The sequence below is a fragment of the Ochlerotatus camptorhynchus genome, unplaced genomic scaffold (assembly GCF_037179485.1).
Source record: "Ochlerotatus camptorhynchus isolate MF236.1 unplaced genomic scaffold, CSIRO-AGI_Acam_v1.1 ptg000036l, whole genome shotgun sequence".
NCBI classification, from domain to species: domain Eukaryota; kingdom Metazoa; phylum Arthropoda; class Insecta; order Diptera; family Culicidae; genus Ochlerotatus; species Ochlerotatus camptorhynchus.
In genome coordinates this window covers 1,707,078-1,731,483 of record NW_027040527.1, presented here as the reverse complement: position 1 = coordinate 1,731,483, position 24,406 = coordinate 1,707,078, and the positions used below count along the sequence as shown (strand labels likewise).

General features: G+C 40.1%; 1 protein-coding gene across 2 annotated transcripts in view; it reads right to left on the bottom strand.

The window, feature by feature from the left end:
- Positions 1–24,406, bottom strand: part of Eps-15 (Epidermal growth factor receptor pathway substrate clone 15) — a 71,013-nt gene that overhangs the window by 27,008 nt on the left and 19,599 nt on the right. For both annotated transcript variants that reach the window (XM_065232773.1, XM_065232777.1), the window contains 3 exons: positions 13,306–13,935; positions 13,056–13,244; positions 12,882–12,989 (listed from right to left, as the gene is read on the bottom strand). In XM_065232773.1, the coding sequence (XP_065088845.1) occupies positions 12,882–12,989; positions 13,056–13,244; positions 13,306–13,935 (927 nt within the window). The remainder of the gene's footprint in view (positions 1–12,881; positions 12,990–13,055; positions 13,245–13,305; positions 13,936–24,406) is intronic.

The window sequence follows — 24,406 nt, the reverse complement described above, 5'->3', positions numbered from 1 at the left end:
ATTTGACAGCATATAGCAATAAGAGTAACGTCAACAATGTGGTTTGCATTTGGATGATAAGGAACGAACAGGAAGGGAGATTTTTTCTGCCAAATCTGTATAATGAACATCACAATGTTTTGATTTAGATATTCTGCGGTCGAAAGACGATAAGCGAAATTTTTAATTTTTAATTTTTAACTTGAGTGATTTAATGTAGTTTTCGTAAAATTTTCTCTAAGAAATGTTTTGAGGAATGAAGAGTATTAAGTTAACAGTGATAGTGATAAAAAAAAATACATAAGAAAACGTTACCAAGAGCGTTTTTTTTGAGAATCAAACAGGATAGGACGAAGTTGCATCCATAAATAGACCCAATTTGGGGACAATAGACCGATATTACATACATTTCCCTGGTGAGTTTTTGTCTTAAAAAAAGTAAGTTTTTCAACTTTTTGCGGTTCCTGATAGCAAACGACATGATAAGCATATCTAAGCATACCATTTAGCAGTAGAATATCGTTTGCAGGTAAATTAATTGATGAGTTATGATTAAAAACGTAATCTATGGCTGCATATTAGACCGAGGTTAGGGACGTATACCCTACCAAAGAAATGTTTGATGTTTTAGACTTATTCAATAATAATCTCAAACACTTAAATATGTACGATAGGAACCTTTAAAGCGAAAGATTTAATAGAAAGTTTATGATTAAACCTACTTTCTTACTAAGTAGTTATTTTCACTCACACCTTGAACTTTATAGATCCAACAAAGTAACAAAGACATTAAAAAAAAATTAGAGGATTCGAATGATTTTTTGTAGTTTTTTCAAAAGTGCCTGAATAAAATGCAAGTACTTTCGATGATTACCCGTAGTTTTTTTTTTTCCTTTGGTTTGTTTTTTCCGTCGATCTTGTTTTCCTTGCTGAGTACCAATGCTACCGACGTGCCAGGAAGGCAGCTCCCACACCTGGACCCTACCTATCGATCCATCAACTCATGAACCGGGGACCAACGGCTTTACTTCCCATCCGAAGGAAGGCGTGATCAGAGATGTTATGCCTCAGAACATCCCGGCGGCGCCGACTGGGATTGAACCCAGGCCTGCTGGGGTGAGAGGTAATCACGCTTACCACTACACCACCGGCGCCGTTAATTACCCGTAGTTGTTACAGTGAAAATATACATCCTTATTCTCGTTTATGTCTGGACGTGTTTGTCATACAGAAACAGTTTCGGGCGTGGACGGGCATATGGGTGATAATATTAAGTTTACGTTAGGCAGACTCCCTTCCAGTGCTGCAAAAATTCGACAATACACGGTGATACTCAAAATTCTGCCTTGGTCACTCGTTTGAGCTAACAGTCATCGTCAAGGCAAACCATGTCAATTGTCAGTACCATTTTTGTCAGTGACGAACATGTGCTGATTTGTTTATTAGCTAAATTTGAAATGAAATTTAATGGCTTGAGCAAAACAATTACATGGAGCCATTAAAGTGAATGAGCATCTACATCCTGAACCACTTGGATAACAATAATGTGTTTCAGAACGCAAGAAATTACACTTTCTGTTACCAGGTGAATCTTTGTCATTGACGAAAAAATGAATGAGATTTTGACAAAGATTTTTTTGAGGATCAAGTCTATCATTGACTTTGTGAAAAACAATTTAGTCAATATCGCACAAAAGTCTGTCAATGACAATGACAAATCTCAGCACTGCTCCCTTCACTCTTTGGAATTTATAAAGACAGATAACAGCGCCAAACGGTTTGTGACGAGGCAACGTTGAACTGCTGCGTTGCAACGTTGAACATGTACGAACCCACACGAGCCGATGATACAGCGCAAATCAAAACACGAAGCGGTGTCATTCGGCTACTCCCGTTTGCGTTTGTTTTCACCGGCGTTGTGAAATACTTCCTACGTTATAAAATAGGAAAGTAATGTTTATTTCAACGTAATTTTTGAATGGAATGCGTGGTCGGTTAATGCTGGGTAATGCGCAATACAGATCCCATTCAGATCACTAGCCTCTTCCCAGCAACTCCTATCCCTACCTCCCCGTGGTACCGGCCGGAACTGTGAGCAACCTTAGGGAAGATCAGGTAACCAACCCCGGTGGGAACTTTGGTCATAGGCTGACAGGGAAGGGGGGGGGGGGTTTGCTTCGGCAAGCCTGAGCGTCTGTTCTCCAGGAGGAGCGGCTCACAACAGCGTCTGTTCCCCCATGTTAGGGGCGGCTGATCTACGTCCAAGTGCCAGTGAAGGACTCTAAGCACAACTGTGCACCCTGGTCCTCCGGAAAGTTAGGGGGTTGGTGTCAGGCCCTGCGAGCCAGCCGTAAAAAAGCATTGCAACGGAAAATCAGCAACAGAGGAATACGAACCGAGACCAACGGCAACGACCTCAGCGACGAAATAGGACTTGCGATTGTAAACTCGGCACGTGGAACTGTCGATCTCTCAATTTCATCGGGAGCACCCGAATACTCGCCAATCTACTGAAGGACCGCGGATTCGGCATCGTAGCGCTGCAGGAGGTGTGTTTGACAGTATCCATGGTGCGAACGTTCAGAGGTAATCATACCATCTACCAGAGTTGCGGCAACACACGCGAGCTGGGCACAGCTTTCATCGTGATGGGCGAAATGCAGAAGCGCGTGATCGGTTGGTGGCCGATCGACGAAAGAATGTGCAGGTTGAGGATCAAGGGCCGATTCTTTAACTTTAGCATAATCAACGTGCACAGCCCTCACTCCGGAAGCACTGATGATGACAAGGACGCACTTTACGCGCAGCTCGACCGCGAGTACGATCGCTGCCCAAGCCACGACGTCAAGATCATCATAGGAGACCTAAACGCTCAGGTAGGCCAGGAGGAGGAATTCAGACCGACGATTGGAAAGTTTAGCGCCCACCAGCTGACGAACGGGAACGGCCTACGACTCATCGATTTCGCCGCCTCCAAGAACATGGCCATACGTAGCACCTTCTCCCAACACCACCTCCTCTATCGTTACACCTGGAGATCACCACAGTAGACGGAATCGCAAATCGACCACGTTCTGATTGATGGACGGCACTTCTCCGACATTATCGACGTCAGGACCTATCGTTGAGCTAACATCGACTCTGACCACTACCTGTTGATGGTCAAACTGCGCCCAAAACTTTCCGTACATCAACAATGTACGGTGCCGACGCCCGCCACGGTACAACCTAGAGCGACTGAAGCAACCGGATGTCGCCTTAGCATACGCGCAGAATCTCGAGGCAGCGTTGCCAGAGGAGGGCGAGCTCGATGTGCCCCCTCTAGAGGACTGCTGGAGTACAGTAAAAGCAGCCATCACCGACGCAGCCGAGAGCACCATCGGGTACGTGGAAAGAAGTCGACGGAATTAATGGTTCGACGAGGAGTGCAGAGCGATTTTGGAGGAGAAGAACGCAGCGCCGGCGGTAATGCTGCAGCATGGAACCCGACAGAACGTGGAACGGTATAAACTGAAGCGGAAACAGCAGACCCGCATCTTTCGGGAGAAAAAACGCCGCCTGGAAGAAGCGGAGTGCGAGGAAATGGAACTGCTGTGCCGTTCCCAAGAAACACAGAAGTTCTACCAGAAGCTCAACGCATCCCACAACGGCTTCGTGCCGCGAGCCGAAATGTGCAGCGATAAGGACGGGAGCCTCTTGACGGACGGACGTGAGGTGATTGAAAGGTGGAAGCAGCACTTCGATGCGCACCTGAATGGCGAGGAGAACGTAGGCACGGGAGACCAGCGCAATGGAGGAAACGACTACGTCAGTGCAGCAGAGGACAGAACTGACCCAACTCCCACGCTGAGGGAAGTTAAGGACTCCATTCAGCAGCTCAAAAACAACAAAGCAGCTGGTAAGGATGGTATCGCAGCCGAACTCATCAAGATGGGCCCAGAAAAGTTGACCACCTGCCTGCACCGGATGATAGTCAGGATCTGGGAAACAGAACAGCTACCGGAGGAGTGGAAGGAGGGGGTAATCTGCCCCATTCACAAGAAAGGCGACCATTTGCAATGTGAGAACTTCAGAGCGATCACCATTTTGAATGCCGCCTACAAAGTGCTATACCAGATCATCTTCCGTCGTCTATCACCTAAAATGACCGAGTTCGTGGGAAGTTATCAAGCCGGCTTCATTGACGGCCGATCGACAACGGACCAGATCTTCACCGTACGGCAAATCCTCCAGAAATGTCGTGAATACCAGGTCCCAACGAATCATTTGTTCATCGACTTTAAGGCGGCATACGATAGTATCGACCGCACAGAGCTATGGAAAATCATGGACGAGAACGGCTTTCCTGGGAAGCTGATCAGACTGATCAAAGCAACGATGGACGGTGTGCAAAACTGCGTAAGGGTTTCGGGTGAACTATCCAGTTCCAGGGCTGTTACAAGATTGTCTAAATTTGATCCGCGAAATCCGCGATTTCTCAAAAGAAATCCGCGACTTCAAATACTAATCCGCGACAAAAAAAAAACTGTTTTCATACTACTACATGGCATTTCAAGCTTATTGCTTATAGCATATTAGATTTATGCCTTAGTGTTCTTTGAAGTACTTTCACATTTTAATTGAGAGCTTTCTATGGCTGTACCATCCTATGCCCAAGGAAGTAGAGAAATTTTCCAACCCGAAAAATTAATAAACCGGACGGGAATAGAACTCAGTCACCTCCAGCATGGACTTACTTTGTAGCTGCGCCTTTACCGACTGAGCTAAATGAGTATCGTTTGAAACCTTTGAATTAAAAAAATAAGAATAACATTGTATCATCTTTAGTTATTTATGTATAGTATAAATTCTGAGTAATTAGTGAACACAAAATAACACCCTCACATTATGAGATTCTATTGAATAATACCGGACTAGATTTGATGAAACATTATTAAAAAAAAATTAATACATTTTTATTTGAAATGCCAATTTTGTTGAAAATTTATCAGAGATGATTTTGCTGTCCTAAATGTTGTAGTTAATTTGATTCTAGTTTTCTCAATTTTTTACCGATTCAAACCAAACACCCTGCACATAATCGAGAAATTACCAAAGTTTCATAAGTCACGCTTGTTGGTCACGTTGCGGTTGTGTATTTACACGGATATTCCTAGGGTTCTGCCCAATGGTGAGACATTTTCATGATATTTTTTTTTATTTCTAATATGAACCTAGCACTTTTTGTTGTCAAATCATAATCGAATCGTATATATAAGACTTTGTGGATCATGTACGACTCATTACTGTGTATACCGGAAATTATAGGTTTTCCAAATCGTCCAGGACATCAGTTGATTTGTTGTACTAGATCAACCAAGACTGCAGTAATGTCTGTAGTATCGAAATATGTCCAATCAGATTCATAGTGTCTATATGGATAATGTTTAATTATTTCCACGTATACTAGATGATCTAGGTTCTCCAAATCGTCCTGCAGTTCAGATGATTTTTTTTACTAGATCAACAAAGACTACGATAATATCTGTAGTATCGAAATATCGATTTGGAAATCCGAGAACATTTGGCATGATCCACATAGACACTGCAAATTGGTTTGGCCATATTTCGATACTACAGATATTGAATTAGTCTTGGGTGATCTGGTAGAAAAATAATCTGATATACTGAATGATTTCAGAACCTATAACATCTTGTATACGTAGGTCGTATAGGTCAGGTACAATCCACATAGACACTTTGAATCTGTTTGGACATATTTCGATACTACAGACATTATTGCAGACTTGGTTGAAATAGTAGAACAAATCAACTAAACTCCAGGACGATTTGGAGAACCTAGAATATCCGGTATACATATACTCGCATATTTACGATTCGTTTATGATTTGACAATGGAAAATGCTATGTTCATATTAAAAAAAGGGAAATGTCTCACATTGGACAGACCTCAGGGAATTTCCGTGTAAATTTGGTGTGACTTATGGAATTGAATCATTTCTCGATTATTTACAAGTGTTTAGTTTGAACCGGTAAAAAATTGAGAGCCAAATAAACAACAAAGTTGATGACAGCAAAATAATCCGGGACGGAAAGGTTACAATGAATTCCACAATTTTTGTGACAGCACATCAGTCCCTTCGCGATTTTCGCGACATCATTTTATGTTTCCGCGATTTTCGCGACTGAAAGTTCAAATCCGCGACAAATCCGCGAAAATCGCGAAATTCGCGAAATCCGCGCCTGTTGTAACAGCCCTGCAGTTCATTCGAATCTCGCCGGGGACTGCGACAAGGTGACGGACTCTCATGCCTACTCTTCAACATTGCTCTAGAAGGTGTAATGCGACGAGCCGGGCTCAACAGCCGGGGTACGATTTTCACGAAATCCGGTCAATTTGTATGCTTTGCGGACGACATGGACATTATCGCAAGAACATTTGGAAAGGTGGCAGAACTATACACCCGCCTGAAACACGAAGCAGCAAAGGTCGGACTGGTGGTGAGTGCGTCAAAAACAAAGTACATGCTAGTAGGCGGAACCGAACATGACAGGATTCGTCTAGGAAGTAATGTCACGATAGACGGGGATACTTTCGAGGTAGTGGAGGAATTCGTTTACCTTGGATCCTTAATGACGGCTGACAACAATGTGAGTCGTGAAATACGAAGGCGCATCATCAGTGGAAGTCGTGCCTACTACGGGCTCCAGAAGAAACTACGGTCAAAAAAGATTCACCCCCGCACCAAATGTACCATGTACATGTAGGTGGTCCTCTATGGACACGAGACATGGACTATGCTCGAGGAGGACCTGCAAGCACTCGGAGTTTTCGAGCTACGTGTGCTAAGGACGATCTTCGGCGGTGTGCAGGAGAACGGTGAGTGGTGGCGAAGAATGAACCACGAGCTCGCTGCACTCTACGGCGAACCCAGCATCCAGAGGGTGGCCAAACCCGGAAGGATGCGGTGGGCAGGGCATGTTGCAAAAATGCCGGACAACAACACTGCAAAGTTGGTGTTCGCTACTGATCCGGTTGGCACAAGAAGGCGTGGAGCGCAGAGAGCACGATGGGCGGACCAGGTAGAGCGCGATCTAGCTAGCATTGGGCATGACCGAGGATGGAGAGTGGCAGCCGCAAACCGAGTATGTAAGTATGCGTGCTTCGTTGGTCAAAGAAGACGGCATATTTTATTACGTTTCGCAATGATTTCGATACGTTGCATTTCCAGTGGCTGGGGTGTTTACTTCTATGCTTATTAAGATTATGTTGAACACAACTCCGTAAATCATCAATTACTATTAGAGATTTGCATCTTACCGATACCGGTGGTATACTCGAAACTCTTTCGCAAAACATATTAAGCACATTGGATGTGTGATTGTTTTCTCAAGTGTTTCTGTTGCGCGGTTATGATTGAAAATCGAAGCAATCACAAACAAGTAAGAATCTTGCTATCGCAATATAATGATGATGGCATCGAGGATAATATCGTCCTCTTCCCTCGGCTGATCATCAACGTCCGCGTTGACATATATCATGCTGACATCTGCCAGTTATTGAGCCCTGTTGGTAAAGTTGGCGGGGAACTCCCAACAGTTTCAATGTGCCCTCAACAGATAGCACTGCGATCACATAAGGGTGGTAACTATATGCCTTGTATGACGAATTGATTAGTGGGATATCTTGTTTATTAGATATCTTTTCGTTAGGATAACGTTGAAAAATTGTGAAATGTATCGCTTCAGTTTGAGAAGCACTTCAATTCGCAACCGATGACCCATTCTGACGGCCCACATTACCGTGCAGGCGCCGTGTGTTGGCAGGGTCCAATATTGGGCAGTTTGATGTTTATAAAGTTCATCAGCTAAAACTGTATTTTGAGCTTTATCTCTATACATTCTTAGCTGTTTCTTAGAAGATTATCATGTTGGTGTACGCTGATTCAAAGAGTAAATGGTATTAACATTGAGCTGTCCATAGTTGGGAGTTGTTGAACTTGTGGTACTTGCACAACATTTCATGTGATTATCAAAGTAACTATATAACCACAAAATAACTTTAAATGTAGGATCAGAGTGCGCCAGTGTCACTGAAATATGATTAGTTGGGTATTCAGATGAAACTATTATTTTAAAAACTAATCCTGGTTGTATCTCTTTTTCGATTGCATGTATTACTAACCGCACCGAGCCTTCATTCCGGGTGGTGAGCGAACCTGAAGAAGAAGACGATGACCATGAGCCCCTTCTCGGAACGAGTGTATTGTTGATGGAGCTGGTCTACGATTCAAGGATGAATTCTGTGATGATGAGTATCACAAAAAAGGTAAAATAAGTAGCACGATCTTCTTCGAAATGTAAGTATTATTGACAATAATCATAACAATCCACTTGTATATACATTGAAATACATATATCAAAGGTAAGGGACGGTCCAACAGGGCACCCGTTTGAAGCGATTTGGACGGGGAGAGTGGGAATGCCAACTCCCTGTTGATAACATTTCGTGGATAAAAAGCGGGCTCTTCTCCCCACTCATTTGGGCATCTTCCTGTTTGGAGGCTCGTCTTTTTGATCAATTGGCTGATCAAGTTGCTGGAAGGAGATTCTTTATTTTTCCGTAGATGCGTATAGGCTTACTTGCCCGGGGTGAGATTTGACTTATTCAACTTTTCAGTCTTTCAGCGTGAGAAGCATGGATGCTAACCATTTATGCCAGGCCCGTATTCAGTTAAACATTATGAATGCAAAATGAGTAATCAAATTGATTTCATTGAAAGCAGGATTAGTTTTCCGTTTGCTTCAACAGTGTAAAATTTTGCTCTCATTTTTGCTGTGTTAACCGTTAAGTCAACCAAAATGAGAATACTCAATCAAAATAAGTTACATCATAACAGCAAATTTTGATTTCAATTTGATCTTCAGCTTTGCTCGGGAAACCACTATCATCATCAATATACATATTTCCTACAGATTTCAATAATTCTAAACTGAAAAGTTATAATACTTCAAGAAATTTTCAAGAATCTGGAGTCAAATTCCTTGCACAGTTTTAAGGCCCATGCAATTTTATTATAATTTCTAAAAACCTCATTCCACGGGAGTTCCGAGGAAAAAAATCTATAAGAAAAACAAACAAAAAGAGTACAATCTGCTCATGAGATGCCTAAGATGAATAAAATTTCCAGAAAACCCGGAATTAAATTTAAAATAAATTTTAATGAAAACTCATAAGATTTTCTCCTCCACTTCACAGGATAATTCCAAGGGCATTCTGAGGATAATTTCATAAAGTTAGTGACAGACAACGAAATGTGGAGACGAACCAACCCAGGGCTGAAAGTCTCCTTAATAAAGATATAAAAAAAAACGAAATCGGAGCATAAGTCCTTGCATTTTGTTGGTGAATGCTTAGGGGGTGATGGGGATGCTAAAAGGAGGATTACAATTAAAACTGAGAATAACTCAAGGAGATCTTCAAAGACATTCGGAAAATAATTCCAGGAGAGATTACCAAACAAATTAAGGGGAGAAAACTAAGGAATTTGTGAGGAGAAATGAAAATGAACTTTTAGGAGACTTTCAATGTGAGTAGAATTCCAAGGGAAGGAGTGAGATTTAAAAGGAAAACTGAAATGAATTCAATGGACATTCTGAGAATCTTTCCATAGATTTCTTACTGAGGAGAATTTCAAGGCAATTCCTAGGAAAATTAAAAGAAAATTGAATTCGGAGGATAGTTCCAACGACAGTTTGAGGAATATTTCAATGGAATTGCAAGAAGTATTATAACTATATTCTTGTGTGCGTTCTAAGTGAAATTCTGAAATATTTCCATGAGATTTTCGGGAGAATACGAGTGCATGATGCGGAGAACTCCGAGCGAATTTTGATGAGAAATTTCCGTTGAATATGGAATGTACTATTCTGAGGGCTTCAGAACTACTTAAAAGTTCTTAAAATATTCCTAAAGTTAATGAAACTACCTTGAAGCTATTTTGTAGAGCAACTAACCTGATGCATCAATTTGTTTTAACTTCCCTTAACTTTTTCGGACTTTCTAAAGTTTCCAAAGTTTTCCTAACGATCATGAATCTTCTCTAAAGATTTAACAATTCACTGAATTTTTCGAAACTTTTTTAAAATTTATGTAATTTTCCTGCTCTGGATGCTCAGAGCTTTATTAGCGAGATCAACATCTTTCATGAAGTACCAGAAACTTCTCTAAAGTGTTTGCAGTTCTCATGAAGCTTATCGTACTACCCTGAATTTAATTGAACTGTCCTAAAAAACCTCAATAATTTTCTTAACATTTCTAAAGTTCCTCTGAAAATCTGGGAACTTCTGGACATTTCCCGTTAATTTAGTGAAACTGAACTCTCTCGAAATTCCCCTTGGTTTATGAGCTTTACTAAACTTATTTGAAATGCTATCGAAATGTCCATAAAAGTTCCTGAAGGTCTCGGATCTTCCCTTAAGTTCCATATAGTTTATGAAGTTCTCAAAATGTTTCTGAAGATCTCTGTACTTCTGTTAAGTTTTCGAAGTTATTCTGAAATTTCAGGAACTTCTTTAAGCTACCGCAACGAAATCATTAATATAGTTCTATGATTTTCACTGAAGTTCTCAAGATTTGTCCGAAGTTCAAATTATCGAAACTAATTCATAACTTCTTCAATAGTCTAGAGTCAGCGGCGCCGGTGGTGTAGTGGTAAGCGTGATTACTTCTCACCCCAGCAGGACTGGGTTTAATCCTAGTCGGCGCCGCCGGGATGTTATGAGGCTTAACATCTCTGATCACGCCTTTCTTCGGAAGGGAAGTAAAGCCGTTGGTCCCCGGTTCATGAGTTGATGGGTCGATAGGTAGGGTCCAGGTGTGGGAGCTGCCTCCCTGGCGTCGGTAGCATTGGCGCTCAGCACGGAAAACAAGATCGACGGAAATACAAATCAAGAAAAAAAAATAGTCTAGAGTTTTCTGATGTCTTTAAAACTGCCCGAAATATTTCTAAATTTCCTTAAAATTCTCTACACTGCCCTGAATATCTTAGTATATTTAAAAAAAACCCACCATGTTACTGGAATTGATTGAATTGCCTTCAAGTCCTACAATGTTCCTTAAGTTTTATAAAGTTTATAAACGCTCATGGAACTTTGTCTTAAATCACGAATTTTCCCTGTAAAGCCTGGACATTCCTTAAGTTTACTATGCTTAACCTAATTTTTCTAAATTGATCAAATGTTCTGGTAAAATTTCTGATAGATATATTTATTATTCCCTGAATCTTCTGAAGTTTTCGGATCAATCAAAGAATTCTCGGAATATCCCATAATTCCAAGGAACTCCTTGTAAGTCGCTGCAAATTTCCTTAAGTTAATTGGATTTTTCTGATGTTATCTGTTCGTTCTCGAAGTTATCGAAACTTTACTGAATATAATGAAGCAATCTCAAAATACTAAATTTCTTAGAGGTACTCTGGAATTTCTTGAAAATATCGGTGTTTGCTAAAAGTTCTCACATTTTTTTTTAAATTAATGGAGCTTCGTTGATGTTGATGTTTATCAACTTACCTAAATTTTCGAAATTTTTTAGATCTTGAAATTTCCATGATATAACACACTTGAAATACCCTCACATTATCCGGATGTTCATATAATTTTTATTGCGTTCCAGAAATTTTCTCTGAGCAAACCGAAGTTACCGGAAATTCCCTAAGTTTCCTGAAACTTCTTTAAGCTTTCTGCAATTTCCTTTACACTTTTTGAATTGCCCTTTAATTCTCTGATCTGTCTTGATGCTCTCGGAGCTTCCCTAAAGCTCTCAATTCTAATATTTCTGAAGGTCTCTGTATCATGGAACTATCCTGAATTTGTCTAAACTCAGGCTTATAGATTTTTAAACCAATTCAATAGTCTGGACTAAAAAACCGATTGGTACGGGATTTCCCAATCCTCTTCCATATGACACATATTGTCCCTCAGTGCATTTTCAGCTGATAGCTGGAATTGAAAATCAATAATTTGACCTAATTTTCTTTTTTTTTAAATTATAGGACGCATATGCACTGCATGCGGATTATACTTTGCGACGAAAATAAATGTTGATCGCTACCGCTAAACGAAGGGGGGTTGAAAAGAGTCCAATTTCGGTCTACGAGGATTATGAACGGCTTAGGCGCAAAGACATATGGAAGAATTTAGTTTTTTTAGCAAGGTTATGCCACAGATATTGGTAGAATTATAGCGGTTTACTGTACTAAAAATGCTGGAGATAAAGGCATCAGATATTAAAATTCGCTTTAGAATTTTATAAATGACAAGTACCGAATATATACGACTTCTAATAAAAATGGAAACATGAGAATGATCACATGAAGTTGATGAAACAAGTGCAGGTATAAAGTTTAAAGGTTTAGTATCAATGTTTAGCAATAAAACACAAAAGTAGTCAGTATATTTATTAGTATTTTACTTTGATTAAATTACAAATCTAACACTACTATTGCACTAAGTAATACCATGCAGTGGGCGGGACAGTGATCGTGGCGCAGCCAAGGGGAAGGTAGGGAAACCGTCTCTTATACATTTTTCCGGCTGTGCCACTGAACATTGTTAAAGTAAAGCAAAAGAAAAAAAAAACAACCAAAGAATTAAATGTTAGTAGCTTTGGCATGCAGCAGCGGAATACATAGGGTTAAACAAACGATAGGTATGTATTCAATGTTCTTTGGTTGGTTATTAGCAGGCATATTATAAGAAACCTATTATCAAATAAAAAGAAAAAAGAAAAACTAAACAAGTGCAAAACTACACCATTTGCAGCTTGCGCGTGTGTTCGTGCGAGGTTAGGTCCATCTAGGTTTTGTGCCAACATGAAAGATAATACGATTATTGACAATCACCTTATTGTCGAAGTCGGCGAAGTTGGCGAAACTGCCGCCGCCGCTGCTGTCGCCAAATGCATCCGACGACATCGACGCTGGTGGTGCAGGCTTCGTCGGTGTGGGACCCTGAAATTTACGATTTAGTCAGTAAGTTTGAGAGCAAGGAAAAGGAAATACGCTTGCGATGCAAACCTGCAATGGTCTTGGCGGGGCCGGCCTCGGTGGAGGCTGTTTCGCCTTCTTCGGAGGCAACGCAGGACTAGGTGATTCCGGCCGAGGAGGTGCTACCGACTTGCTAGGGCTAGGAGTGAGTATCTGACTAGCGGTGGTAGGGGCGTGCAATACGGCGAACGGATCACACCCGAACTCGTCCTTGGAAGTCTGCAATTGTGACATTCAAAGTAAGTTCTCAAAACGTCAAAATAAGTACATTCAAACTTACATCTTGCACGGTTCCCTGTTGTTCGGCGAACGGATCCGGTGCCACACCGATCGACGAAGCAAACGGATCACTTGGTTTGTTATCGAATGCATTGGCAAATCCGTCCTCGAATCCGCCACTTTGGAATCCGTTGCTCGTGTCGAACTGCGTGGCGAATCCGTTAGTTTTGAAATCATCGCCAAACCCTGTTTCCCCGTCGGCATTAGCACCGAAACCGTTCGCTTTATTATCTCCAAATGGATCACGCTTGCTGGCATTCTCGGCTTCCTTATCCTCGAGAGCCTGCATGGCCTCCCTAAATTCGGGTTCAATCTTCAACGAATAATCGGACACCAATACCGGATCGTTGATCTCGATGGCGTTTCGGAACATGGCCAACGCGTCGGTCATCTGCCGCTGGTACTCTTGGATCTGAGTAACCATCGCTTTGACTTGGCTAATCTCGAGTTGCGTGTCCTGCAGTTGGGACGTTAGCCGATCGACGTCTTTGGTACTGGAGTGGTATTCCTTTTCAAGCGCGTGCTCTTCGTCTTTCAGCTTTTGCAGCTCGGAACGGCGAGAATCCAATTCACCTTCCTGCTCTTTGAGGGTGTCCTCCTGCTTCTGACACTGTTCGCGAATTTTGTTTACCTTAAATGGTTCAGAAATTTGGTTAGCACGAAGGGGTTCATAAACTTAATCGTCGACACATGATTTTTTTTCCCCATTCCACGACCCACGACGTACAAGAATCGAACTGAGTTGCAGTAGCTAAATCGATAACATATTAGCCCAAAACCGAAAAGCAAACAGTAGGATTTTGAGGGGTAGAAACAAGTGGGGGAAAGAAGGAAATCGGAATCATTGGCAAAGAAATCACGTACTACTAGAACACATGAGTGGAAGGAAAAAACAAATAACGATGTAATAAAAACAAAAACGTAAGATGTGAAGAATGGCAGTGAAACTATTGCGCGGCTCATTTGATTTCCAGATGCGCGGGCTTGGCGGCGTGTAACCGACGGTCACAATAGCAGATTGAAATCCGTTTTATTTTGTAAGAATAAATATATCATAATTTGGGTGCTGATGAATTTGAAATGACTAACCAACTTTTTCTGCTAATACATACCTACTCGTGAATTCTGACACGCGCTTTCATATCCCATTCAATAATGAACATTTAAATTTTTGAACCTTGTAAGCTGTCCCAAAAGCAGATTTATACCAAATTCTGGTTCTCTAACTATCGTTATGCGTCTGACTGAACCTAATTTCGAAAACTAACATTTGAAAGGGGCGGAAGAGCCAAAATGTTAACAAACCATATTTTGCCAAATATAGAGATAACAGTTCCGAAACTACTCAAACATGAAAAAGTAGAAGAAAACATAATTTCAAATCATCAAAAACGGTTCCTTTTACATGACGTAGGGGAATTTACGTATTCTCGGCAACCTAAGCAGCAACCTTCTTTCTATAGGCTTTTTCTCTAAGGAACGCACACATATGCAGTATTGGTTTGTTTACAATCTTTTGCTGCCAGCTGCTCTAACAATTTCAGTCGAAAGAATTGTCAAAAACTGTTTTGAAACGCTTTTACAAAGCTCCAATCTTCTCTAGTGAGAGCGAGTATTGTCGGCAACCAGTTTTTCTTCGGCAACCGTTTCATTTGAACTGCATGTAAATCTGCTGTTCTATTATCGGCAACTAGAAATCAGCTACAATTTGTAGTGCGTGTGTTTCATTTCAAGAAAACCCTGCTAGATTGCTTTTTCTCAGTGGTAAAAATATAGTCAAATTGAAGCTGAAAGCATAAAGAATCGTTTGCATGCATTCAACGAAGTGTTTTCGTAAGAAAATCCAGTGAAAATAGTGTTTCAATTTGTGTTGCCGAAAATAGTCTGTCATGCCGAAGCCGTCATTTCCCCTATTTCCAATTTTCAACTCTATGATGCATCTGGTTGTTACGCCTTGCACCAAAACTAAGAATTATAGTGTTTTAATATGCAAAACGTATTGATTATGTAGTATCTAGTCACACCCGATTGATTTGAAATGCATCCGATCACATGTAAACAACGAACAAAAAGAAGACCAAAAATTCTCCGGGTGTAATTCCACTCTCGCCAAATTTGCGAAGGAAAAACCAAGGTGAAACAACAAATTAGAAAATTCCGAGTGTGTATTTCCACGGCGTATCACCAGTGTTAGCAGTTCAAAGGGTGGATGACAACTATAGACTATAGTAGCTAAATTCATAGTCTGGCGGATAGAATCTCGGGAACCAATTGACCACCTTGTCAAGCAGTTTTGGCGTGACTTTCTACCTGCAATTCCACAAAACTGGACCAACTAATTTCTATTTTTTTATGGTTCTCAAAAAATCTCAAAATAATGTTTTATTTCAAAGTTCGAGTGGCAGTAAACGTAAAATGACTGCTCGAATGAAGTGGTTGATTGAGCTGTCAAATAGCGGAACCAATCGAGCAAATCACGACCAGTTATTGCGAACAAAACTTCGGAAACCCCTTTCTCGTGACTCAAGGCTCATCTACGCTAACTAACACCATCGTTGGGTTGAGGAAAGTTTCCCCTATCCGATAATACTGATAATTTGCGTTCGATTGGCGAGGAAAGAACAATCAACGTTTTGTTTATAAAAGTTGATAGTACCTTTTCAATTGTTGGTCTACAATATATTGAATTGGTTCCACTTTTTTATAGATCGAAATTCTATCCGCCAGAATAAAAATATAGCGACTATAGTGGGACACCTTTTACTCATTAGGTTACGTTCACATTAATGTTTGAAGTTCAAAATGTAGGGTTAAGGGTCTCTAATGTGGGTCCATACATACACTTCGAAGGCAAACATTTTTCGCCAATTTGTCACTAGCAACCAAAAATATTTATTTGTATTGTCCAGATGACGCATTGTTCTAAGAAAAATTGAAGAACAGGAAATGTTTATCGATGGCCGCACAGTTCGAAAGGCCAACATTAGAGCAATTTCCTCTATCTAAGCGTTTGCCGCAAAGAAGCAAAGCACCGAGTTAGTTTTCAGATCTTCTATACTTCTAGATGTTGAGATTTGCATTTTCGATCTTTTTAAACGCCGTCGCCTTGCTGATACCATCAGGATGCCGCGTTTTCTATACAGACGATACGAAAATCTACAAAATTATTAAAAGTCTCTCGGACTGTTGTGATCTCCAGAATATGTTAGGTATTTTTGCTGACTGGTGCTCAAGAAATTTGATGAGTCTAAGCATCGAAAAATGTAACATTATTTCCTATCACCGAAAAATCGAACCAATCATGTTTGACTATGTTCTCTACGGACGCTGTCTTGCTCGTGTAGAGCACATTAAGTGGATCTCTGCTTTGTGAGTGCTCTTGAAACAGCTCCTTTCCTCTCCACGGCACCCGAACCTTTAGTCAAGAAAGTGCATCATCACCCTGCTTTAGTTATCGTGATCGAAAATAATATTGTTCATGATTCCATTAGCACTCCAAACGCTATGTCATATGACTTCCGTAGAGTTGACCATCGCAGTATTGTCCATGTGCTGTCTAACCTAAATTGGGAGCATATTCTAGATCCTGTATATGTCAACATGGTTGCACAAACATTTTCTCACGTCTTGGCATATGTCATTGACAGACACGTTTCCAAAAAGATCATCCATATCGACTCTCGCGTCCCGTGGATGACGAAAGATCTTCGCTCGTTGAAAGGAACTAAGACGGCTGCTCTCAGAAGATTTACTAAATTCCTCACACTGCCGCTGAAATGTTACTATTTCAGACTCAACCACGAGTATAAGCGTTTAAGTCGTCTCTGTTTTCAACGCTGTCAAAGGAGGATTCAACGGCGACTAAAATCACACCCGAAATCATTCTGGAACTTCGTAAATGAGCATCGCAGGGAAGTCGGCTTACCTTTTTCCATGATTTTTAATGGTGAAACGGCTGGCAATCAACAAGACATTTGCAACCTGTTCTCAGCCAAATTTGCTAGTATGTTTGAAGATGAGCAACTCTTCGCTAATCTCATTACTTCCGCGGCCAGTAATGTTCCTTTGGTCAACCAAACGCTCAGCGTTGTCGACGCCACTACAGATACAATTTCTAGAGCAGCATCTAAACTTGCACAGATCTTACGGCAGCCTTCGATAAGCTGAACCACGAAATTGCGATCGCTAAGCTTGATAGGCTAGGGATCGGAGGAAATCTTTTGAGATGGTTTCGTTCATACTTTACCGAGCGCCAACTGACAGTAACTTTGGTGTCGCTCAGCAAGTTTCTGCGCAAAGTCCGGTATACCTCAGGATAGCCATTGGTATTTCTCCTTCGACGACGTTCACCATGTTATCACAGGGCCATGATTATCGTTTGCAGACGATCTGAAAGTTTTCCTGCGCATCCGCTCACTCGCCGACTGTCGTTCTCTTTAAAATCAGATTGATATCTTTGCTGACTGTTGTAGTCTAAGCCGACTGGTGGTCAACCCAGTTAAGCGATTATTTTCAACTACAAACTACTAGGCACGACTATCGAACGGGTGCATTGCGTGAAAGACTTAGGCGTTTTTCTGGACTCAAAGCTGACATACTAACACCATATATCGTATGTCGTCGACAAAGCGTCCAGAACTCTTGGCTTTGTTTTCAAGATTACTAAGAACTTCACAGACATTTCTGCTTGAAATCGCTCTATTGCCCTCTCGTACGATCTACGTTGAAATACTGCTCTGCAATCTGGAGCCCGAACTAAAATAATAGGGCCGAGCGAATTGAATAAGTGCAACGACGTTTTCTTCGCTTCGAGTTCCGTAAGCTGCCTTGGAATACCCACTTCGTCTTCCAAGCTACGAGAATTGCTGTCAATTGATCAATGTCGAGCCCTTACGTATCAGAAGAGATGTTTTCAGAGCCTTATTCATCGCCGATACTCTGCAAGCAATAATCGACTGCGAAGCAATTCTGCAACAAGTGAACATTAATGTTCAACTTCGACCACTACGCAACAGTCTTATCCTAAGACTTCCACTTCTTCGAACTTTCACGTCATTGGGACTATTTCTAGTCTGTTGATGCAAACATAACAAATAAACAAATAAAGGATCCGGCGTTACCTTGGACTGCAGACTCACTTTCAAAGTCCACTACAATGACATCATCTCCAAAACATATCGAATTGAATCCGTTCAACGCAAGTTTGTGAGATATGCTCTCCTCGACTGGCGTGACCCAACGATCTTGCCACCGTACGAGGAGCGTTGTCGTCTCCTGGGAATCGAACCATTAGAGGTGAGTCGCTCAAGCTATGTTCGCTGGAAAGCTGCTTACGGGTGACATTGACTGTCCAACACTGCTGTCTCAGCTAAATTTGTATGCCCCTCAGAGGCCTCTTCGTCAACGCGACTGTCTGTTTTTGGAATCACGGCGCCGAAATTGTACACAACACGAGCCAATTCAACAACTTTTTTTTTTATGTTCGACTTCAATGTTTCAGCTGACGTGGCCTTTTCCGTACCGTTGACCGTAACTATCTTGTTTAAGTTTTATTCATTTAGACAATAATTGTCAGTTGATTTTTTCAATATACAAATAAACAAATAAGCAGCAACATTTCACCTCAACACGTGTTTACTAATACGAATCGAATTCGACCATTTTTGAAAAATCAATTTTTCGGTCAATTTTACATACCTATATGTAACCCCTTAACAAAAAATCCAATCCAATCCTCTCGAATACAGGATAATAAAAATGAATTTCTCTGTCTGTCTGTCTGACCCTTATAGACTCGGAAACTACTGAACCGATCGGCGTGAAAATTTGTATGCAGGGGTTTTTGGAGCAGGGAAAGGTTCTTATGATGGTACGAGACCCCGCCCCCCTCTGTAAGGGGGGGGGGGCTCCCATACAAATGAAACATAAATTTCTGCGTAACTCGAGAACTAATTAAGCAAATGGAACCAAATTTGGCATGTGTAGGTCATAAGGGGTAGCCCCTTAGATAAGAGGGATGGCTACGTACAATATAGCATGCTTTATTTTTAATTGGCGCATACACTCAAGCTAATATTGAATCTCGAGCAAGGCCGGGCGCACTGAGCTAGTACAGTATTCATTTTGTAACATATTTAGATAGAAAAAAATGAGATGAACCTGTACATTCATTTCAATTATTTTGTCAAAACCGTCTCTAAAGTTAGGTTAGGTTTTCTTTATCCAAGAGGCTTTCAACCCTTGGGCCATTGGCGTAGCTAGAAAATTTATCTGGAGGGGGCCAAAGTGCCCATGTAACATTTTAAGTTTTATTAAATACTACAAAGCTACTATAAAACAACATTCATAAAACCCTGGTCAAGACTGCTTTGTCATTGATGCATCTACCAAAACCTCATTGATGCTAGAATCTGTCTAGTTGGCCCACCCTGGAGAAGGTTCTGAAAGGTGTATTTTCGAAGCTCCTCAAGATTGATTTACTGCAAAATGATTGTACGATAAACGCATTGAAATCCATTTCAAAACCGTATTTAAGCTACAATAAAAGCTATTTGGCAACAATTAAAAGCATTATCCGAGCCACTTGCTAAGTTAACTAGAAAAACAACAATCAAGACAAAAAAGGATTCATAAATACCATCCGATCTTATCAAAATAATTAAAATAAAAACTGATCGTATAAAAATCTTGCAGAATTTCCAAAAAAATAAAATAGTTCTCATGAAGTAGTCTAGTTTTAGGTGCCATTGAAATTTGATGTGAAATGTACGTGAAAACATCGAAAAACTTGAGTCCGCACACGGAAAACATCGATTTTACTAATTATTTTACATTATGAAAACAAAATATATTATTCAGATCGATCATTAAGCTTAGCCGAGATTTTTATTTCCCATGATTTTTGCATTCTAAATATTTTCTCATTGCCAAATTAACTAAAATAAAGATATATCCAAGGAAATATAGATTGAAAATCGAAGATTGTAAAAAACAAACAAAATAATTGTAATATGGCGGAGGCATAAGAGTTGATTTTCATGGGCCATTTGTGAAAAAGTTATTTTGCTTTCAAGAAATCCTTAATAAATTCATAAGGTTTTGAAATGGCTTTTATGAAGAAAACTTAAAGACTGTATTGTATTTATCTAAAGCCATTTTGCTTGATCCTTACCCGTTCAGATTTATGGCAGCATTTATGGCGGCAATGTTGCCTACAAAATGTTAAACGTCAAAGTTTGTTTATCTTTCGATAGTTGCGCTGTGCGATTCAGCGTTTCGCATTTCGCACAGCTGTAATCTCGATCATTCCCGAAAAGATCCCCTTCTTCCGGATGGTTCTGGAAGTGGAATCAAACGATGCAGGAATGTGCGGTTGAATGATTTTTTTTTCCAAGTGATAACCCTTTCGCCGAATGAAATCGCAGCTATGGATTGGACACCAACTAGTGTCCGCTAACTGACAGTTTCAGTGGTTTGCTGTCGGTACTGACGCAAGTTATTCCGATCTTCATCTATTCGCAAGCTCTGGAGAAAGCTGGTCTGTTTTCAGACTGTTTTGACAATGTTTTATGAACATGAGGACCACGCTCACTTCACTCTTCTCCACCAGATGCTCAGTCGTTGATGGTACCCGTTCCACCGGACGTGCTGGTTCTTCTAAAGAACTAAATTTTACTGCAAACGGCCTCCCTTCGGTCGGTAGCATTGCTTGATTTTTTCCTCCAACTTCGTTTATCCTTCAAAATATCCTTGTCATAAATTAGGTTTTTATTCACTGTAAACTGTAAGGATCCATCCTTAAAATTCAATTTGTAAACAAAGGAGATTTTATGATACACTTTTAAAAGCCTAAAAGGCAACAATATATGCCTTTTGCTCTCATTTAAAACCTAATTGTTTTATGATTGCCTTTATAATGATAGAACAGGTTTATAGAGTATTTCATCAAGACATGAATAAAAAATTGCTAATGAAGTTTATGATTGATTTATAGAACAGTTTTATGGTGGGATTGAGAACTACTTTAAATTTAATTTTAAATTTCTCGCCAGACTGTAAAAGGTTTTTAAAACAGCGAAAAGGTGAACTACTAAGCAGGAACGTTTTACACTGTAAAATGCTGTATTTAAACTAAATGGATTATTCATTGCCATTATAAAACCATCATAAATCAGAGTGAATGCCAAATGAATGCAGAATTGTTACTTGGGTGGGGCCTGCTGCACTTTTTTTATTTTGCAAAACTACGGTTGAAAAAAACTCACTCAAATTACGTCAAGGCAACTTATTTTTGGGTAATTTTTTTTTTGTGACCAATAATATGACATTGAGGCTTAGTATAATTTTAATGGTGCAACAATATATTTGATTATATTTATTCCATAACAACGATTGAGACCTCGATTGGGAGAGCCTTAAACACTTAATGATTTTGAACAAGCAATGATCGTTTGTTCATGATTTTTGTAATGAAATCACAGTCCGAAACTTGTAAATGTAAGCATCTCAAACCTAAGAAAAGTCTCAGAGTTAGATAATTGAATTTGAATATTTCACCATCAGTCAAATCTCAGGCATAGGAACCAAAATTAAATTGTGGGAGTTTGAATTTTATAATTTTATAAAATTTCGGCTGTTTCAAGGTAAAGTGCACACAAAATAAATTTAATACATTTAGGACGGGGTAAAAGGTTCAACATGCACAATTGTTTGACGTAGGACTACGTCTGTGATTTCTATATGCGGGTTCACTTTGTGAAAACCGAAAATAGAACATGTAATGAAATTATGAAAGAATTTGAACGTTAATAACTCAGCTGCCTCTGGACCAATTTTCAATTATGATTTTCAACAAGAAACTATTGAAAAAATGGGAAATGTTAAGCATTGTCCAAAAGCGTTGAAATAACTAACAAATCCACTAATTACTTACATGCATATGCACAATTCTTAACATTGTTAATGTTAAAATAAAAATAGTTTTGGGATCCCAAACCCAAATGTTTTCAAGATTTTGTAACTAATAAAAAAGGATATCTCTGATACAAATTGTAATCATCAATTCTTCGAATACAAATGTAAATATAAGTCAACGAATTTAAATCAATTGTCCTAATTATAAGACTAAGATAAAACTGCAAGATCCTTCCTAGAAAGTAATTTCATTAAAATTCTAGTACATAAATATTTAAAACATAGGGGGAAAGTTGGCTTCGGCAATACCTTAACCTATTATCGTCAGGGGGGTAAACAACGTCCTTGAGAGCTCAATTTTCGCATGTGAATACATTGTGTTTCAGAGCAACTATTGGCCAAATTTGAGTGCTCTAGGACTTTGTTTACCCCCATGACGATAATAGGTTAAGGTATTGCCGAAGCCAACATTTCCCCTATAAGAATTTTAATAATTATAATATTTTTGACCTAATTCAAAGTGCCAATAAAACTCCACAAAACATATGTGCCTGATAAAAAAAATGTCGACGAAATTTTGTTCAAAATAAATTTAATGGATTTAAAAAAGTTTTCGATATCATAGGCTTGGACAAGTTTTGAATCTCCTGGTCTTCAAAATTCGTATTTCAAGATCTTAGGAAACTTACCTACATTCTGAGACTCACAGCATTTCTCGAGAGAATTTTCTCAAATTTCTTCAAGATAAGAAAGTGAGAAAAAATTAAGATTTAAAAATTTCGAAAAATCTTGACATGTGGCAAACATTGTGAATAATCAGGATATAATTTAATTTCATCAGGTTTTTAAGATACCGGATTTTGAATGTCATGATTCCGATATTTGAAAGAAAAGAAAAGTAATAACGTATTTATCCAGAACAATTTTTTATTCGATGCATCGCACTAACCAACATTCGGAGTTATATATAAAATCAAGATTTAACTATATTTCTAATCGAAAGGAATGAACTCGAAACTTGAATGATTGTGTCCTTGTTTATAACTAGATAGAACTTATTTTTACAAAAGTTGGTATTTTTTAATATTTTAAATTTAGTCAGTTGTGGTTTAACCCATTTGGTATCAATTTATTATTTACACGTACTTATACAGGTAAAGGGTGTCCACGATGAAATTGCCACACTATGAAATTGCTGTAACTTTTTAACCGTTGGGTAGAATTTAATGAAAATTTGGGTGGATTTAGTTCATAGTGCATTATTTACATCCTGCAAGTTTTAAAGTCCTGTGATCAAAACTCGCGGAAATGGAGTCGAAAGAACAGCTCGTGCGTGATAAAATCTTGCGCATTCATCACGAGAACAAGGATCTCTCGCATCGTTCCATCGCTAAAACGTTGGGAATCGCGAATTCCACGGTGTCGCGAGTGATTAAGCGGTTCGAGGAACGGTTGACCACCGATCGGAAGCCCAGAAGTGAAGGAAAAAGTATTCCGTACAACACCAAAAATCACAACCGCGTAGTTGGGGCCTTCAACCGAAATCCGAACGCCTCCGTTAGGGATGTGGCTAAGAAGCTGCACCTAAGCCGAAGTTTTGTCCAGAAGGCCAAAACTAAGGCTGGGCTTCGAACGTTCAAGGTACAAAAGGCCCCTAATCGCGACGAGAAGCAGAACAAGTCCGCCAAAACCCGTGCCAGGAAGTTGTACCTCAACATGCTGACGAAAGTTGAATGCTGCATCATGGACGACGAAACATATGTGAAGGCCGACTTCAAACAGATCCCCGGCAACCTGTTTTTCACGGCCAAGGATAAGTTCAGCGTTCCGGAGCATGTCCGCACTCAGAAGATATCCAAATTTGCGAAGAAATTCCTGGTTTGGCAAGCCATCTGCACGTGCGGGAAGCGGAGTGCACCTTTCGTGACCCAGGACACGATGAACGGACAGGTGTACATAAAAGAGTGCCTCCAGAAGCGGCTGCTTCCTCTCCTGAAGGCCCACAACGTCCCAACAATCTTCTGGCCGGATTTGGCCTCATGCCACTACTCCAAGGACGTGCTGAAGTGGTATGCGGACAATAAGGTCAATTTCGTGCCGAAAATGTTCAACCCTCCCAACACTCCGGAGCTCCGCCCCATCGAGAAGTACTGGGCGATTATGAAGCAGCACCTTCTTAAACGACCTAA